Here is a 20,464-nt window from a genome sequence, read left to right on the forward strand (position 1 = left end):
AACTTTTGATTTATGAATACCAAATATATTGATGCTATGTTCTTCACTTTTCTTATACGATTTAAGGAATACAGCTTCATGATGAAGGGAAACAGTGTTGTGGTAAAACTTTGGATAATTTTCTTTTGTTTCCAGAAACACGTCATACAACTTTGATCTTCTAAAAAGAAGTTCAAGTTCTTCTTCAGTAAAAGATGAAAATATCTACCATAAGAGATGGCAGTCAGATTTGATGCATTTCCAATGTAACATTTATCTAAAGACATGTCTCATTCTATACTAATTTTTAAATCTAGAAAAACAAACATAGAAGCAATCAATCAACTAAGAGTACTCTCAGTTGATTAACTGCTTCTAAAACTGGTAAATACAAAGTCTATAGTCGTTAAATACAAATATTACTTGTTCAATAATTATTATAATAATATTAAAGTTAAAGGAAGAAACGAACAAAAATACATTTTTTAATGAAATATGGAACTCTTGAAGAAATCAAACACAAAAAAAATTATAATTTCGTGCAATTCTTCATCCTCAAATCGGGCCCCAAAGATATCCCTCTCAAAATATAAAACCATTGAAAATCATTGCTTTTCCTTAGTTTACACTGATTAGGACATCAAATTCAAGCTACTCACCCCCAAAAACATATAATTTGATACCAAAATCATACTTCTATCATAATTATAACCTCTAAAATTAGCTATTATATTTTTTCAATATGTGAGCGCCATCTAGTGGTAAAGATTTTAGAAAGGGTCATATCTTGCTAACCAGTTGGCCGATTTTAAAATTATTTTTTTAGGTGATCATATTTAATGATATTCTATGCAACAACATAGTTACAATTAATTTTCATCCTAGTGGATATAAAATTGTTTGAAAATTTGTTGAAATATAATGGAACTATCCGACCAGCTAAAAATTTCATACGATTTACATCCCTTAGGAGTATTGAACCTGCGATTTCCTTTCGATGGGAATCAAACAAAAAAATTAAACATTTTATGTATCAACTCTTCATTCTATGCAAAGTTTTTATCCTACAATATAGACTGCCTTTTAATATGACTTGAAAAAAATATATATGACATACATGTATTATGTATATTTCCTATGCTATGGCAATAACAGAAATACGCCTTACAAGTTTTTAAAACAATACAATTAACTCTGCAGATATAACAATTTTATGATTAAAAATAATATATAGGATATATATATTGTACCAAATCAAGAAAAATGGAGAATGGTTATGCAAGTTATGCTATTTCAGTAACTTGCTGAAATACTTATCTCATATGTTGGGATCAGAGCCAAAATGTCTTAAGTGGCCATTTGGTTAATCAGAGAAATTATTTATTGATGTGTTTATGGCTGTAGAGATTATTATGTCTTAGCACTTTGGAATAGTCCTGCACATCTCAACATCTCTGTTGTTTACTTTTTTTATTATTATTATTTATTAATATTATGCTTTCACATGTATGAAATTCCCCCTTAAGAGCAATCATTTAAATTACAAAAACAAATCAATAAAAAGACCGAGTTTTCTCAAGTTATTTAAAAGAGCATCAAAGATTCCAAAGGTATTAAAAGGATGGGGTAACAGTCCCCTTTATAAACTAAAATATATAATTTGTCCGGTTTTAAAGCCCACTGTTACATTATATCTTGCGATATTCGTTAAGACATGCAGGAAGAGGAGTCCTTTTTTTTTTCTACAAGGCAAATAATCGTGAGTGTCTTTGCAACTATTGCTTCGACTTTAAAATCATTCTCTCCTTTCAATTTAAGAGCCAATGAGCCAGTCTGCCGCCATTAGAGTTATTTTAATCCTATTGGTAATTATATTATCCACTATTAACAACAGAGGTCTCACTCGATCACAGTAATAGAATAGGCGGAACGAAGATTATATGGCTCTTTGTTAAACTATTTCACACATAAATCAAATAGATGTATATGAATGACAAAGCATAAACGTCACGCAAGAAAATAAATAAATTAACACGCAACTTCTCACTTATGAAGTTATGATCTTTTCAGTGCGAGTTTAGTTTCAAGTGAACTAACACTATACCGGTAAAACCCACATTCATTATTGTTATTTAAGCCTCAAAACACAAAAATTACAACTTTCAATCGATGTAGATTTGACCTTTGAAATTATTTTATAAAAATCAAATTTGAGTGTATAATTTCGATTCTAAGCCATATTTTGAAATGAACTGACTATTTACATAGATAAAAATTACGTCTCCCGTTATACTTGTTTCATTAAATTATGGAAATTAAATTATTTAATAACACTCCTTCCTGAGTGTCGTGGAACATTATACATCATATCTCCATTTGTCTAAATATATTCAATTCATCTCACTTTGTATTTTATCTCATTTCAGTATTGCCTACGATTATGATATCCAAAAATATGAATAAACCTTGATTCTTTTGTGGTACATCTAGCTCTGGTAAATCTACTCTCATTTAGAAGCTTGCTGCTGAATTTACAATCACTCTCGGTTTCTCTGTAAACCAAAAGCCTGGATCACCCCAAATCGGTGATGTACATGGGTTAGCTTACAACTTTGAAACTCGAAAAATCTGTCGGCAGCAAAGGTGGAAATCGACTATGGAACAATTCCTGAAGTATTTGATACAGTTATTGTTAATGATGATCTTGATAGGTCTTGGAATGAATTAAAAATTTATACAAGCAAGTATTAATTATCTTCGCTGTGTGTTAATCAATTGATTACTCATTAGCATGGTTGTTCCTTTTTCAGTTCCGTTTCCAGTGGTTCAAGAACTGGAACCGGAACTGAAAAAGTCAAACCGAGAACGCAATATATTGCATATCGTTCTCGGTTCTTATCTTATGTTCCTATGTAGAATATACAAAGAAAATACAATATATATTATAAAAACAAATTATCTTTAATCAATAAGTAAATTTTCTGATTTTTTTTTTTTTTTTTTTTTTTTGTGTGTGTTTATTGCAACAATGTTTTTTGTACGCCGCCCTACAATATGATAACTATAATATTTCTTAAGCCAGTGTTTCCCAAACTTTACTATGCCAAGACTCCCTACACTAATACATTTTTACCTAAGGCCCGCTTTATACAAAATATGTGTACTATGTATGTGTAGACTGAAAGTAATCCTCAATTCTCCATCTTTCTGCGCCCCCTAGCTTCCCTTCGGCCCCACTTTGAAAACCATTGCCTTAAGCTATTCAAAATTTTCTAAAGAGTTGTATGGATTGCATTGAACATACGTACACATTAAAAATTGAAAGGATTGTATTAATTTAGCTTTCCTTTGATAATACTTAAGTAATAGTGTTTTATTATTACATTTATTTGATCAATTAATCCCAACGTAAAATTAAATATCCTAATAGTTCTGAATGAACCTTCTCATAATAACTTTTAAATAAGCATCATTGTTTGAAAAGTTTACGATAATGAAACGTCGAATCAAACGGGTGATTTAACTTTTTCTCCAGGGAGTAATCCCTGGATCAAATCGATTGGAAGAGGAAAAATAATGGTGGAGTTCTTTTCTGCAGAAATATCCGATAAGGTTTGTAAATATCTTAATTGAAGTGCAGATTTAGAATCTGAAAGGATGTCAGACGCCTCCTTTAATGCCCTCGAAGCCTTTTGCTCTCCCTCAGCCGATATCACTTTAGCCTTTGCTTCTCTCATTGCCTCTGCCTCTGTGGCCATTGCTCTTTGAAGCTGTTTAGGTAGTCGAACGTCCTTCATTTCCACTCTCTCTACCTTTATCCCCCATGGATCTGTAGCTTTATCTAATTGTCGGAGTAGATCTTGGGCTATATGCTCTCTATCCGAGAGGATATTTGCAAGGCTCTTAGTACCCAAAGTGTTACGAAGAGTGGTGGAGGCGAGAAGACGAGTTGAAGTGGGTGCGTTGGACACATTGCAGACGGAGGCAAGCGGATTGCTGATTTTGTAATAAACTACAGCATCTACAGCGACGGTGACACTGTCCTTTGTTAGGATTTCTTGGGGGGGTACATCAAACGAAATCGTTCGGAGATCAACAACTTGTATTTCATCAACACCTGGAAGAACGAAGAACAGTCCTGGTCCTACAGCACCACCTTTTTTTAATCTTCCAAGTCGGAAAATAACAGCTCGTTCATACTCCTGAAAAAACGTATGGAAGACGACATATAAAGTTTTACTTCTAAGAAAGGAAGTAATGAATATTACTTTAACTTGCTTGATTGTGAAAAAGAGTGAAAATGGAAAGGTTATAATAACTAAGAGTGTAGCCAGAGTTGTAAGAAGAATGCTTGCAAAGGAGTTGACACATGATGACTCCTCGTTTCTTTCTACATCCATTACTAAGCCTAAAAAAACTAATAAGAATTACAACACTTCTTCTCACATTATTATTATTTATATATTTTTTATCCAATATATGTAGTCTGTAACAAGTAAAAGATAAGATTAATTATATAGGGTGACATTTACATAGCAGTTTCCTTCTAATATATTTGCTGATTAATTTTGTAGTCATAGGGCCGATCTTAATCGATCTTTTACCAAGTCGTCCTTTTAGTTGTTGAATTTTCATCAGTAGCTGGGATCATATGTCATTGTTATGGGTAATGTGGAAAATCGGGCATTTTGTAAAATGCCGAGCAATCTGTAAAACTCCAAATTTCGTTCATTTATATACATTGTCAGATGAAATTATTGTGGGTAATTTGATTATAAAACAATTCATTGTTATGCAATTTGATAATTAAGGATTTGAAAACGATACAATTTCATAGCAAACAATTTGATAATATAGTGCAAGGATGTCCAACCTGTGGATCGCAGGCTGCATTGCTGGAACCTACCTAATGTTTTGATTCTCCCATTCTCCCCTCAAGTGGTATTTTGTAGCAAACTTGTCCCAATATAGAAAGTAAACGTAGAACACTCATAATACAAAGAAACATTGAAAAATATTTGACAGTATCTAGTATTTTCTAAGAATTTTACAAGGTTGTCAGATTATCTTTTTAACCAGTTTAGCCTTGAAAATTAGCTTTCACCTTTTTTTTATATTTGTTCTAAAATGAAAAAAAGAAAAAAAATTCCATAATTTTGTTTTTTAAAAGCAATTTTTCCAGCAATTTAACAGTCAAATATTTCAAGTGGCATTGCGGTTAAATATATTAAAATCTAGTGCATTTTCATGTAGATTTTATTGTATTCAGACAATCGAACTATAGTATGATAAGAAATTGTCACAACAGACTCCATTTTATTTAGTGAAATAAATCTCGGCCAACAGTTCGTACAGGGGAACAGATGGTACCTAATGGGGATTAACCCCTATCACCACTACTATCCTGAGTATCAAGGACCCCTTCTAATATTTTATAATACACCCCAGCCCAGGGGTTAAGGTAGTGAACCACTTGTCCGCAATTTGATCAAAATCTATCACCACCGCTATCCTGAGTATCCAGGACCCCTTGTAATATCCTACGATACACCTCAGCCACGGGTGGTGCAAGTGAAGCACTAGTCCAAACAGTGGAACATTATCCACCACCACTGCTCCCTGAGCATCAATGACCCCTTTCAATATCTTATAATAAATGCCACCCCATGTGTTGTGTAAGTGAACCGCTGGTCGAAAAGGTAAATCATAAGCCACAGGCAGCGCATCTCAAATCTCCTAGATGTTTGTTCCACAATTACCCGCACCACCTTCTGACAGAGGTGCAAGAAAATCCTTACATGGATCAAACTAAATGGGTCAATTGGGAAAATTTTCTAGAAGATTTTTACAGCTGATCAATTCCACAACGGCTGGAACGGCCACTGGCTTGCAGAAACAAAAGAAGAGGTCCAAGTGAATTACCACGACAAATATCGTGTCCAAACAATGGTCCTCAGTGTTGTGGCCTCTGACAGAAAGAAGATGCCTCCGTTCTTTTTCAAGGCTGGACAGAAAATCATTCAGGAGAACTACTGTAAGGTGCTTCAGTACACCATCTTGTCATGGCTGAAGATCAAGACCAAGAGGGTGGACTCAGGGATGCAACTACTCTAACACGTCCACCAATTGTCAAAAGTTATGTGCAGATGAAATGGCTCGATTCTAGTCCAAATCGATATTGCACCTTTCTCACCAGATTTCAAGCCACCGGACTTTTCTAAATTGGGCACTTTAGAGAGGGAAACCACCAGGACCTCACACCGAAATATGGACTCACAGAAGTCCTTCATAGTGGTTGTATGGGACCACTTGTCAGAGGAGTTTCAGGAGACGTGTAAAGGCAGGGATTGATAATGAAGATGGCCATATTGAGTGAAAAAAAGTTATGCAAAAACCTTGTTTACATGTTTTGTTAACGTTATTTTTTGCCTGTTATTAAAAATATAAAATTAATGATGTATTTCTAAATCCATCTCTCGAGTACACATTTTGCTGCCCTACTCTGAATAAGTATAAGTATATCAAAGAGGGAGCATACAACAGTTGACGTAATATCACGCGACACTAGCGCCCTCCATCAATATGTGTAGTCTATAATATACTAATATATTTGTCCGCAAATAAAAACGCTTAACCAGGGTATTTATTTTACGAACGGAGACAAATACAGGCCTTAGAAATAAAATAAAAGTTGTTCAGAATTCTGAGTTATATATACGTGCAGATTCCTGGTCTCTAGAGGTCAAATTTGTTTTTCCGCTAATAAGTTTATTTTTTTCATAAAACAAGATCAACTACCGATTTTTATCTTTTTTATTTTTTTGTCTTACCCTACGGATCGATTTTTCTTCGGTCTCATAAATTGGGAGATACCAATTTTTTTATATCTAAATCACCCGTCATTGATTCTTGTCAAAAAAATCTCAAAAGGACATAATTTGTTATAAACCAAATACTGTATACATGAATATAAATGTATTCATTCGATTACAATAGCAAATCAATGGATTAATACATAATAAGTCGTATAAGTAATAAGAATCTGTTTCCTCGCATATTAGTTGTTGTTTTTTATTAATTTATTATTAAGTGGAATTCTATTTTCTCCAAGGTAGATAGAGGGAATCGACGGAATATTTTTTTAACTTGATTATCCATCTCAAGAGATGCTCGAATTCAGAGTTCCGTATTCCACGAGATAGGACGTGATTTACATTCATCCGAGCAATCTCTGTTTAAGATTCGTATGATATCATTGTACTTGAAAATACATATGGTGTCATATTATAAGCAATTTATCTATCAAATCTGTCTAGACTGTTTTTGTTTTTTTTAGTCCGAACTAGACATAATTTTTCCTTTGGACAGTTCTAGATCGGTCTAGGATTTCCAAACCAAAACACAACACTAGTACATATATTAAATACAAATTAAAAAAGAGAATTAGGAAAAGGATTAGTAAGCTTGTCTTAGTATGTATTAATAAAATAATTAGAAATAAAATATATAATATGGGTACATCCTAACTTTTCCTAAAGTAAAGATCACTTAATACATGCACCAACTACACAACAACTTTAAAATTACTTTACCTCTAAATAATTTAGTATCCTGCGTAAAACCCAATGCTTCAACAGAGTGCTTTTGGGGCATATGAACTGCAAAGTATTGCCAAAGCAATATTTCAAATTAATTATACAATGTCACTATTTGGTTGTATTGAACAAATTAAATTCTGATAAGTATTCATTTGAATTGCAGCAATCCAAGACCAATTAACTGGTTAATGCAATCTCCCCTTCATGTTAATAACTAAAAATTATTGAACGGATGGAATTCTCATAAGTGTTCATCCAAAACGAATTAACTGTATAATGCAATCTCCCCTTCCCTCCTAATTTTACAACATAAACAGTCGCTAGGCAGAAACAAATGGAGGAGGAAAATTCAAAAGTATACTTTTCTATATATAAGATATTGTGCATTGGTGTAGTTGAAGCATTATAAAGAAATACTATAGTATTCAAAGACAATCAGCTATGGTACGAGTTGAAGAAGTTTGCTTTATTGTTTAAGCAAAGAATGATCTTGCACTTTTTGCATATAATGTTTGTCCTCCAATCACGGTTTGCTTCCTTATATCGGTTCATTTTGCTTTCGACCATTGGTAAGTGTGCAATTCCACCCTTGCACTATAGATCTAATAGGCTAGTGCAACACATCTTGGAGGCCTATGGACTATCTGATGATGGAGGTCTACCTTTTTTTCTTTGCTACTTTGCCTGGTTTTCATCCAGTCGAAGGCAAGAAGTACTTTGAACGTAGCTAATGACATTATATATTTTGTTGGTAAAGTTAAATTATCAGCATCTCTTCCGTCCATTAGTCATGAGTTTACAACGGTTATATCAATTATATGAAATATCAACTTCATATAGTATTTGTTTGATGATATTGTAATCTTGTACAAAGGAATGAGTTTATTTGCTAAATGAAACCCTCCCATCGATTTATTATATTTTCGTACAATATCAGGACATGGTACATCAACTAGTATCTTCTTCTTTCAATCGAAGCAAGAAATCATTGTAACAGGGCAAATACTAGCAAAAGTAGAAATCATATATACTACCTGTTGTCGACCCATTTCAAATGAAAAGTTTCTAAATTATCCTGGATAATTTTTCCACCTTCGTACGCACCCCTGCCATTTTCAGAATCTGTTTTTGGCATACCAACTAATCTTGGTGGTCTTACCGTTCCACAGCACCATATACCCCGACTTGCTAGATGATCCACTAGTGATAATGAACTAAACCAATTATCGAAGAAGAATGTTGAACAATGTTGGCACTTGGTTTGAGGTCTGGTACAGAAGGATCGTCCACTGGTTTAATATTCCCTATGTAGGGGATGAAGTAGTAGGGCATGCCTTTAGAATCTGCTATAACAAAGATCTTGTATCCGCATTTCCTTGGCTTGCTTGAAATATACTTTTCCATAGACGATATTCACTTGAAAGGAACCAGTTGCTTATCTTCACATAGATTCTGTATTCATTCGGAATTGTTTGAAACTTCTCTCAGAGATGATTAATCATTGTCCTTACTTTCCAAAACTTTTCTGAATTGATTAAATTATCTTGTAGTAGAGAGTTGTCTACCATGTGATAATTAATTTTTATTGCATCAAATCTGTCACGACCCATTAATGCTCCAGCTATATGAGTCATTGGCAATAAATTTTTATTCCAGTGCATGGTTGTATTGGGCAGCTTGCTGATGGAGAAGAAGCATACTAATCCAATTCATTACTCCAGTTTCCTGTGTGTAATATTCAGTGGTTTATTTATATTCTTCTGGACTGAATAGAAATTAGTTTATCTGACCAACAAATCTAACAAAATCATCAGATAGAAACTGCTTGAGGTACTTACTGTAAGTGTATTAAGAATGTCAAAGGAAGGATTGTAGTTTCTCCATCCGGAATGAAAGTCCATTTACTACTATTATACCGTGTCCTTCCTCTTCCATCTCTAGCATCAGCAATTTCTGTCTCTTGAGTTTCTACTACACCAGACGATTCATCAAATATTTCCAGAGTAATCTCATTATCAGAACCTATAATTCTTTTATCCTTGATGTCTTTCTGGGGACTGCTTTAACACTTCTTTATCATAAATTTTATTATCTGACATATTACTATTTTGAACACTTGTAAGTATATGTATTTTCTGAGATCTCTTGCCACCATACAATTTGTAGATAATGCTAATTCAGAAAACATAATAATATTCTATAAGTATAACTATTCTATAGCATAATTTTATTTAGGTATATGGAATGTAGTACTACTAAGCACCAAATATAGCTATCTACTATGATAATGAACTAAATTCTCAATACCCAACACATAGTAAGAATATATGCCTCTATTATATATTTAAATGTAAAATAACAATTTACATATTTTCATAACAATAAATATGAATTGAAAAATAATCGTCATATTACGGATGTGACGAAAAAGCCACTCTTATAACAGTAAAAATGATTAGTTGATACCACTGATGTGACTACAAAGTCACACTCATAAAAACTGTTGTAATTGTCTTAAATTACAACTTATAAAGTACTTTAATGAAATAAATATGTTCTGGATAATTTTTATAAACGTGCATGATTATTAACAACTATCTAGTATATCTGGAATTTTGTTTATGCTGTCAAGTAAAACAAAGATGAGGGAGAAACCAAATGCACGGGGTGCACCACCAAAGTTTTTGTTTTAGATGAAAAGCAACACGCTTTTTTGACTAAAAACTAGCATAAAACCTAAACAAAAAATATTATCTATCGGTTTTAATCGGTTTCTAAATTCTACTTCTTTATTTCTTCCAAATAGTTGTATTTATTTATGATTTGTCGAATTACTCACATACAGGCGTTAAGGGCTAATTCAAAAAAAAACAATTTAAATTCTTCTTTTTTTTTTTTCAGTTTGGAGAAGAAAAGGCCACTTTTTTCATACTTTTTAAGCAAAAACCTTCTGTGAATCGTAAAAATAATTATTCATTAATTTAAAAGAAAAGTATTTGCTTGTAAGGTGTATTTTATCCGTAACATCAATTTGTTTTATTTTTTATTGAGGCAAAAAATACTATAAGTTGATATAAAGCCTTGTAGGAAACCCAAACCACGAGATGAATATTTGTACAAGGTAATGTTTAACAAAAACTTATTTTTGTCCTCCAGGAGACGTCGTTAACTTTAATGTATAATGGAAAAAGGCCCTAAACTTTTTGGTAGTTAGCCAAATAAGTAAGTCACACCAACTGCTATTTATTTATTATAGTACTCCCAGACTATCATTGTGATATTATTCCTCTACAATTTTTAAAACGAATTAAATACATATATAATATACATATATATTTCATAATATTAAAATCCTACGTAGTATTGTATTTAATACTGTATTATAATATTGGTTTTTAATATTTTCTTAAAAGCGTAGCCTATACATTTGTATCTCTATAATAATATCTTAACAACTACACATATAAAATTATGTTCATGTATAAAATACATGAACATAAATACCTCTCCGATGTGTCCCACAAAATCGAACATTGGTATTTTAATACTGCCTGATTTTTTCGTTTCTTTGTTTCGCTTTTAATAACTTTTCATTGAGAGGTTTTAGAAACATACTCTTTTTATACAAAATTAAATAAACAACCGATCTTATTTCATAATTGGTTGATGGTAAAATGAGTAATTGGCGATTTTTAAAAAGTCTTAAAAATGTGGGTTTTTCTGGAATAAATCCAGTTTTAATTATCCAATTTGTACAATTTGCAACAATCTACAATTCTTGTATTACTTTAAGTTTGATTTTTAGCTCTCTAGTATAATTATTCCTGGATTACTTGCGGTTCAACGAATTTTGCAAATTTACAAACTATGAAAATTAACTATGAAATAACTACTTTTTGAAGTTTAGAAATATAAGAGACTAACTGATTATCATAAATTGTACTAATAAAAACTCAGGAACTAAATTGCAATTAGCTTAAATTCATAAAATACTCCACCAAACTATTTTTTTACAATATTTAGTTTCGACGGCAAACACACGTTCTTCACTACTCCAACATATGATAAAAATTGACTGTATATATATACTTTAGAATCTTGCCTCTGGAATGAAGCCACGGCCGACCCTATACTACTACTCCAACTTGCTTACCACGCATAAATAAATGGAACTTATTTTAATACACCCTATATATATATGGTGTAAAAAAAAACAAAAAAACAAAGGGCATCTCCTTCATATGATTTTTGTTTAAGATTGTTTGTCTGTTAACTCATCACATAGTATATGTAAATCTCAAAAACTTGAATTAGACTCAACGCAAAATTCGGCGGAACTCGAAAATTTTGACTAGAATTTAACACAACGATATATTTCAATTGCAAATTATTTCCTTTTTTCATATAATACTCGTATAACTCATCAGAAGAGTTTAGTAGTTTCTAAAAAACTACCTTTAGAAATTAAAAAAGGAACAGCAGTTGTTGCGAGTGCTCTTTTTTCTTTTTTGTGCATTATTTAATAGGTTGTCGTAGTATCAACTTCCACCTCTGAAGTATGCATTATTGTCTTTCTTTGGTGTAAATTAATTTACAAACACATAATGAAATGAATATATATTAACTTAAATATAGTTACATTATTTTCCATCCACTAATGATGTTTTAAATGTAGAAGGTACTCTTCTTTATAGTATTAATTCATTTTCCAAATATATATAACACATAAATCATATAACACGCAACTGATATTAACAAGGGTTTTAATTTAGGTGTACCATATCTTGCGCTCCTGCCTTCTGCTTGTGAGCTTTTTTTCATTTCAAATTACTCCATTCTACTCATCAGTACTTATACTTGAGCAATTTATCTCGCAGTTTTGAAAGAACCCTGATTAATTAACATTTGATAAAGTTATGATGAGATAAAAAACAGTGATAAAATTACGAAATTTATAAATATATTTTTTGCATTTAAAAGCTTTTTCACCCCAATTTTGTATAATTCTCCCCTTATGTTGGTTGTACCATATGTCAATTTAATTAAATATGTGCATTTAGCGTTAATTCACTGTGATTGTAAGTTAGATCAAAATCAAAAAAATATAAATGGCTTACATTATGCCACTGATTAATAATTATTTGTTCATTTTGACCCATCAACAGCAGTCATTCGACTTTGATAGCTATTTTGCCAAAATCATATTTTTAATTAATTAATGTTATTTTTATAAGTAACTTTACAATATAATTAATGACTTTATCCCTTGTTTTCATTAAAATTCTATTTTTTTTAAAGTTACAGGATGTAAAATTTATTAAAATTACATGAAACATTTAATAATGAAAAAAACCTTTTTATTATTTAGATATTGTCATTTGTAACTGTTTCGGGGCAATATGGATTGTCTAAAAAACTTATGAATTTGTATCATTGACTATATTTAAACAATTTCCTTAGTTCCTGCAAATTAGCTAATAAACGATTCGAAAATGGATTTTAAAGCGTGCAGCCGTTGTTGCACAAGGAACTTTGAGCGTTTGCGACAGATGTGTATTGAGCATGCACAGATAAGACGTTGTTTGTTATTTAAACGGTTAGCCAGAAGGATTTGGCGTCAGTTAAAAAATGGTATCGATCAACGAAGTATTTATTCCACAATCATGGATAAGGATGAGTGGCCTTGTTGCGATCACCGCCGTACAAGACAATGTTATGATGGTAAACTTACTAAACCTGGATAGGTCCTTTATCTGGAGAGTCAGGAAGGAACTAGAAGAGGCTGGAGGTGATTATGAATCAACAGCAAAGCGTGCTGATCTCAATATAAAGTCAGAATGTCAGAGGGATTAGGATTTCATTGCAATAAATCATTGATTATTAGTTATCTAAAACGATGAAGGTCATTTGAAGGGATCTCAACTGTTCTGAAAGGATGATCAGGAAGTGTATACAAGACAATTTGAGAAACAAATCCTAGAAGATGCGAAAAGCTTAACATATAACAGAAAAGACAAACACTGTCCTTGTTGTCAGATTTTTTTTTTTTACTTTGTTGGACACAGTGTTGGGTTCATTGCACCTGAACCCCAATGGACTTCTTTATGTGGGATGCAGTTGAGAGACACACACAAAATCCTAGATAATTTGATCTAGGGTCCAAGATCAAATTGAGACCGTTAATGACACCTAAGGCGACTATATTGCAAGATAATATTTTTTTTATTCAGCTATTATTTGTCATTTGTTTTTATTAAATTCGGATGATTATTTTAAATTACAATCTTTCTACTTTTTTTCCAATCGTGTTAGTTGTTAAATAGAGGTCACACCCTTTATTGTGTTGGAAACTAGAAGTTTACACAGTTTTATAGCCTAGTAAATTAGTTATTATATATATTACAAAATATTATTTTATACAAAACTATCTCGAAACCTATCAACTATTTATCTAGATATTCAATTATGTCAGAATTGGTAGTGTTCTATTGCAGTAATCCTCTTATGGAAAGAGACAGAGACGACTTAGAAATGTAGTCTAGATCCATTTAAATCCAAACTTAATCAACAGCTCCCTTCATTGACTCAACACTTCCATGACGTTCTTTAAAACTTTCACTTGAACATTCGCCCAGAAATAATTATCAAAATGATTACCATCTGGTGTGGTCACTTTCACTTCTCCCACTAGGCGCTATTTTTGCCCAAAAATGATTGAGTGATCTATCCTAACTATATTCGTCAGAACAGACTAAAAAAATGCATTGAAATTAAAATTGAGAGTTTCAGATCTACTCTACTTTTTCTCTTATTTCCATATGAGAGAAAGGTTTCAATTCCTTACTCTCGGGTGTCATCCTTTAAATTTAACATCGTAGCATTTGTCTTATTCTTAAATCCCTTATAATAAAGGTGTGTGTTTTTCGTTAAAATTACATTAAACGAAGGGAGTATGAAACTTCTTTTCCCAATTCTTATTCTTTTTATAGTTATTGGTCCTTGATTCCGAATAATGGTTCCTCAATTAAAAGTTTTAAAGAAAAGAATAGATATAACTACATACGTAGATGTCTCAGAGATACAATCTTCAATAGTTTCTTGTGACCTAACTCACGTCGTTATCTTCAAAAATAGATAAATTATAATTGGATTAATGTTTCACATACTGGGTAACAAAAAGAGAGCCGTCTATTGTTATTTGTCTCATATTAGATAAAGCAAATACATATAAATAAATTTAGAATAAGTGGATAAAATGAAATAAATATTAGGTAAATACAAATTTAAAGACAGTAACATTGAAAGCAAATTCTATATCTGTGATCTCGTTATTTATTTTCTTTGCTTTCATCTAATAGGTTGCAAATCTAAACTAAAAAATTGTTATACTTATTGTGTTGTTTCGTTCACTATTTATTCGGTTCAGTTCATTCTAGTCTTAGGAACGGTCTTTGGGACTATCTCTTCTATAACTGATTAAAAACAGAATGAAAGGTCATAACTTTTTTTGGTTTGAGAATTGATATACAGGACTGAACTGGACCAGACCGAAACTGAAGTGGACAGGACTCAAGCTTTCTGTCGTAAATAAAGACCGACACAACTCTAAATGTTTCACGACATATTTTTTCATTTTTTCTATTCAACAGGTGGTGTTAGATCGTTCTCAAAAATAAAAACACTGCTGTCAATGGTAATCCAGTCTTAATCAAATTTGTCAGAATAAGAAGAGGTCATTATCGGGCGTTCTTCGAAACTACTACAGCTGAAATGATGTATTACTAACTATGTCATTTGAGTTGTTGAAGTCATAATTCCTAACGTCTTTCAAAGAGAAAAAATAACTGAAGTTAAAAGTAGGAGATGTGTACACGTTCTAGCTATCATTCATACTTTTTTCGATTATATCCTTCCATCCTAAGATATGGAAATCAGTGCTAGGACAGATCCAACACTATCAACAGGTCTTATTTTAAATTTCAAAAAAGGTGATTGTACAATGTACGTACTAAATATACTCTAAGAAAAAATGCGTAGATGTTGTCATAGCGTTATCTCGCTTACAAAAGATATACATTGTATTTACTTAGTACGTATGTTTCTTTTCCCCCTACTAATTAGTGTTTTGAGCGTTGATTAATTGAGTTCGAATTAGTTCTTATTATAAAACTGGGAACAATTCCTTACCATTATTAAGTAATAATTTCACAGTTTGGAAGAATTGCCTACAAGTATTTCAGGTATTTTTTCTGTTTCCCTTGTGAGGAAAGATTGCAATTTAAAAATAAGAATAACAACGTATTATACATACTCGTAGTGTTGTGTCAAGCCTGATTAAGGACCAAGACTGCCGTCCCATCCAGTTCAGTATCGATTGTGCATACCAGTCCTAAACCGGATAAATTATAGTCATTTATGACGTCACTGAACTTTAAATCTTTTTTTCATCAGTTCTAGTACTTATAGTACGAAGGACTTACGGTCGTAATGAACGGTCCCTACGACTGATAGGAGCAGTTTTAAGACTAGACTGGACTAGTCCAAATAAAGAAGGGCTGACAAAACACTAGTTGTACATACACTAAGAGTCTATTTAGTCGAAACTAGATCACCAAATATATTAACGAAATTTAAAAGTCCTATACACGTAATTTAACTTTATTGTAACTCGTAACCTTTCCCCCAAAAAACAACAGGAAAAAGACCCAAAATCATTTGGTAATAGTGTTTGTCTAGGGAATCGTTGTTTCATTTGCTTATTAGTAAACGCAATACAGAATTACTGCCTTGCAGATTATAATACAAAAATTTAGTTTGCTCATTTCTTATAAAGATCTATATCTATATTTTCTAAAAAATAATACTATAGAAATCTATAGAATACATCAGTCCAACTGACTATAATTTACTCAAGTATTCTTATAAATCATTGAGCTGTATGACGTAGAAAAATAAATTGGGATTATTTGCTTTATTTTTAAAAAATGAAGGAAGTAATTTTTGTAAAATGCTGAATTTAGAAGAAGTTATTGAAGTTCCATAACACCTAGTAATAAAAGTACTATAAAAAGTATCGGATCTTTCTATTCCTATGTACTCACGAAACCTCTTTTTGAGCCTTTAAAGTTTATATATATCAATTTACAAATCGATTTTCATTTTGAATATCCTTTGGACTTGTTTCTTATAAGACATAGTTGACATTGTCTATAAATCAAAGAATACCTAGGGTTATTCATTACTTGATTACGATGATATTTAAGGAATATGTAGCAGTTGTTGTAATCAGAGCTTAAGAATGGGGGGTCCACCATTTAAAGATGGCTTTCTACGGCATGGGTTTGATTCACTTATTATTTATTCGTCTAACACGTTAACGGATTTGGGCCACTTTTTTCTAATGTAACGGCGTTTTCTAGACTATAATTACTTTTATAGACATTAATCTATATTTAAAGACGCAATTCGATTAAACAATTATGACGGACTCTTTGCTTACTTTCCTTTTTTAAATCATTGTAGCCTGTCAACACAACAGCAAATTTTAATGATTTATCTCAAAATTGAGTGTGAAATACATTGATATTTTTCGAAAAAAGGTCGTCAATTTCTATCATCAAATTATTCTTTTAAAATTTTTAATTTTGCCCTTAAAATTTTAGTCACAATGAAGCACGATAAATTTATTGATTTCATTCGAAAAGCCATATCAGAAATAATATTAGACACTTAAATTAAATAAAAGTTCTAAATTATGACCAAAATTCTTGGGCACATTAACTCATCCCAAAAATTTGAATACAAAGACTATAATTTACTCAAGTATTCTTATAAATCATTGAGCTGTATGACGTAGAAAAATAAATTGGGATTATTTGCTTTATTTTTAAAAAATGAAGGAAGTAATTTTTGTAAAATGATGAATTTAGAAGAAGTTATTGAAGTTCCATAGTACCTAGTAATAAAAGTACTATAAAAAGTATCGGATCTTTCTATTCCTATGTACTCACGAACCCTCTTTTTGACCCTTTAAAGTTTATATATATCAATTTACAAATCGAATTGGGATTTTCTTCTTTCCTTGACTTTAGTTCAATATTGTTTTATGTTCTCACTTTTTATATTATAAAATCACTTTTCCTTTTCAAACGACTTTTTTCTTTTTACATATAGAAAATGCTTACAATTTACATCCCTATTTACAGTTTACAGTAAGAGTTCCATAAAATATGATTTGTTCATATGCTCCAAAAAAATAATGGCACTATAACCCTGAAAATTTGAAAAATATAATGGTGGATTGTAGCTTAGCTGTTAGATCAGCGGCAATAAGCTATCAGAGTAAGGACACAAAAATTAATGTCACACTGTATCTGGAAAGGGCGTAGGTAGGAATTACTCCAATGTTGATACTCAAATTGTCTCTTTCCCTGCTTAGTCTAACTAGGAGGTACACTTACCGAATGGTCCATTCAAATCTGAACACTTTGAATTTTAAAATTCAACAAAACATAATTTATTAATTAACAAAATAATTTCGACAAAATTAATATAATAAATATAAGTCTGTCTGAGATCTCTTAATCATAAATGTAGCCACCCTTAGCAGCAATGATGGCTTCCAATCTACGGATATATTTATCTCTCATGGAGACCCAGTGTAGGCTGACAGTGCCTTTGAGGGTCTTGGTTGTTGAATGACAGACACTGCAGGCCTTTCCCTCGACACTTAAGGGTATTGGCCTGCCCTGTTTTTTTTAACTCCTCTGGGTCAGGTTTGGCCTTTTTGGCAGAGCTTTTCTTCCTCTCCAACGTTTCCGACTTGGTGACCGTTTAGATGTTGGTCCTGGAGACGCCCAACTGCTTGGAGTACATGAATTGAAATTCGTCGATCACATTCAAGTGTCCTTTTTTCGACTTTTACGTATGATGGAGAGCTCAGGTTGTTTTGTTTTGTTGCTTATTGTTTATGCTTTAATATATCAAAATATTAATTAATTTCAATCTCTCAAGCTTCATTAACTATTGAATTAGTAAGTATTCAGATTTTAATGGACCGCTCGTATTAAATCCCCTTGAAATCACCAGTGTTACACTCCGTCATTCATAAACACATGCACTTGTGATTACTTTATACTTAAATATTATCTGTTTAAGAATTAAAGAATAAAAAATCTATATAAATTGTCAACTAGAAAACATCTCCCTCACGTTTTTAGATCAAATTTCTTACAACTCTATTTATATTGTTCTCTGTTAGCAGATATAGTATCTCTCCTAGTCATAATATTTTTAATAACATTCTCTCAAGTATAGTTTTTACTCTCACCTCAATTTAGCCAATATTTTTATCTCTAAATTCATTATTGAACGTTCTTTTCTTATTTGTAATAAACAAATACTTTTCAAATGAGAAACCATAATTCTATGAATTAATATTTACACACAAAATACAAAAGTACTAATATTATATTTATATACTTTTTTATTGTTATTTTACTTTTTCGTGAATAATGCGTGGTTAATTTGTTAATCATATTATGTAGTTTTCATGAATAGCTAGTTTTTAGAAAATATATATTCATATTTATAAGCATTGTGTTAAAATATGTATATGTGGATACCCATAAGTAGTAATGGGTAATTTATTCAACAACAAAAATCTATATTTTTTCAGTCAGTATACCTATAATATGTATTACGTATACACATCTATAAATATTCATTCCTAAATGAGCATATCATTATTTAGCTGGAAAAGGGATAAATAAACGGATATTTTTACAAATACAATAAATCTCTCAACCTCTGCATTTTTTAATCCGGAGTATAAAAAATGAGTTTATATAGTTCTCAAAAAAAACTATTTCTAAATTTATTTAAAATCAAAAAAGTTATGGGCAAAAAAAGAAAATTTTGAAAATTGCAATTTCATTTTTTTCATCTCGAAAAAAAAATTAGTCACATTCGTTTACATATAAATTTGGCTCATAAAAGTTGATGTTTAACTGAAATATCTCCCATTATCTGAATATTCTTTCAATTTTTTTCTTTTCTTTTTTTTCTAATTTTTCATCCAACGTCTATTTTGAATTTTTTTAATGAAATGTCACAAAATGCTACATTTATGACATAAAATTTTACACTCCAACTTTAAAAGAAAGTATTTTCAATATTCGGAACATTATATTACATAATTTTTGCAATATTTGCAAAAATAAACCAGTTATCGAGGGTTATTTTTTCGACAAAGTAACTTTTTTGTTTTTGCAATGACGAAAAAAATATTAGTGGGCTTGTGTTTCTCTTTACAATTCCCATAAATGCTTTACACCACTTTTTTTTTTTTGCAAAATTAGTTCAAAAATTTTTTTTTTGAAATTTTCTTCTCAAATTTCGATTTGGAAATTTTTTGAAGTAAATAAAAAATGGACTACCCATCTAGATAATTATTTAGATGCAAATATATTGGTATGTTATTCGAAGTTAATAACACATTTATATATATATATATGTATATATTCATACTACTAAGGTTACATGAGGCAATAAGAGGTTGTTTTTTTGGGGGAGGGGTTGCGAGGATGAGACTTTGTAGATTACCTTACTTAATCGGATTGATATAGTGTGAAGAATCCAAGAGAATTAGAATTATCAGGATCTTTTTAGACAACAACGAAACGTTCATATATTAATTATTAGTATATAGAAGTATTTTCTGAATATTTTTTTTAATTTTCTCAATTAATTTGAACATTTTCAATGTGATTTCTCACTCACTCCTTGGCCCAAGCAACACCGGATAACCCTTTGCTAAAAATATATAAATATCATATTTCTTCAGTTATCAAGTATCATATTTTAGAATGTGATATGCCCAAGCGGTG

General features: G+C 31.2%; 1 protein-coding gene and 1 pseudogene across 1 annotated transcript; both read right to left on the reverse strand.

The window, feature by feature from the left end:
* Positions 1 to 3,337: 3,337 nt before the first annotated feature.
* LOC121118322 (stomatin) lies at positions 3,338 to 4,495 on the reverse strand. The gene is made up of 2 exons (XM_040712899.2): positions 4,248 to 4,495; positions 3,338 to 4,181 (listed from the first exon to the last, which is right to left on the reverse strand). Exons 1-2 carry the CDS (start codon positions 4,377 to 4,379, stop codon positions 3,486 to 3,488), a joined length of 828 nt encoding a protein of 275 aa, XP_040568833.1. The 5' UTR covers positions 4,380 to 4,495; the 3' UTR covers positions 3,338 to 3,485.
* A 3,684-nt stretch (positions 4,496 to 8,179) lies between these two features.
* Positions 8,180 to 18,941, reverse strand: LOC139905285 (piggyBac transposable element-derived protein 3-like; annotated as a pseudogene).
* Positions 18,942 to 20,464: the final 1,523 nt, after the last annotated feature.

The sequence above is a fragment of the Lepeophtheirus salmonis genome, chromosome 5 (genome assembly GCF_016086655.4).
Source record: "Lepeophtheirus salmonis chromosome 5, UVic_Lsal_1.4, whole genome shotgun sequence".
NCBI lineage: Eukaryota > Metazoa > Arthropoda > Copepoda > Siphonostomatoida > Caligidae > Lepeophtheirus > Lepeophtheirus salmonis.

Excerpts from the sequence above, each read along its gene's own strand:
- LOC121118322 (XM_040712899.2), bottom strand. The coding sequence starts at position 4,379 with ATGGATGTAGAAAGAAACGAGGAGTCATCATGTGTCAACTCCTTTGCA. Across the intron at positions 4,182-4,247 it reads TCACAATCAAGCAAGTTAAA|GAGTATGAACGAGCTGTTAT; the intron begins GTAATATTCATT and ends ACGTTTTTTCAG.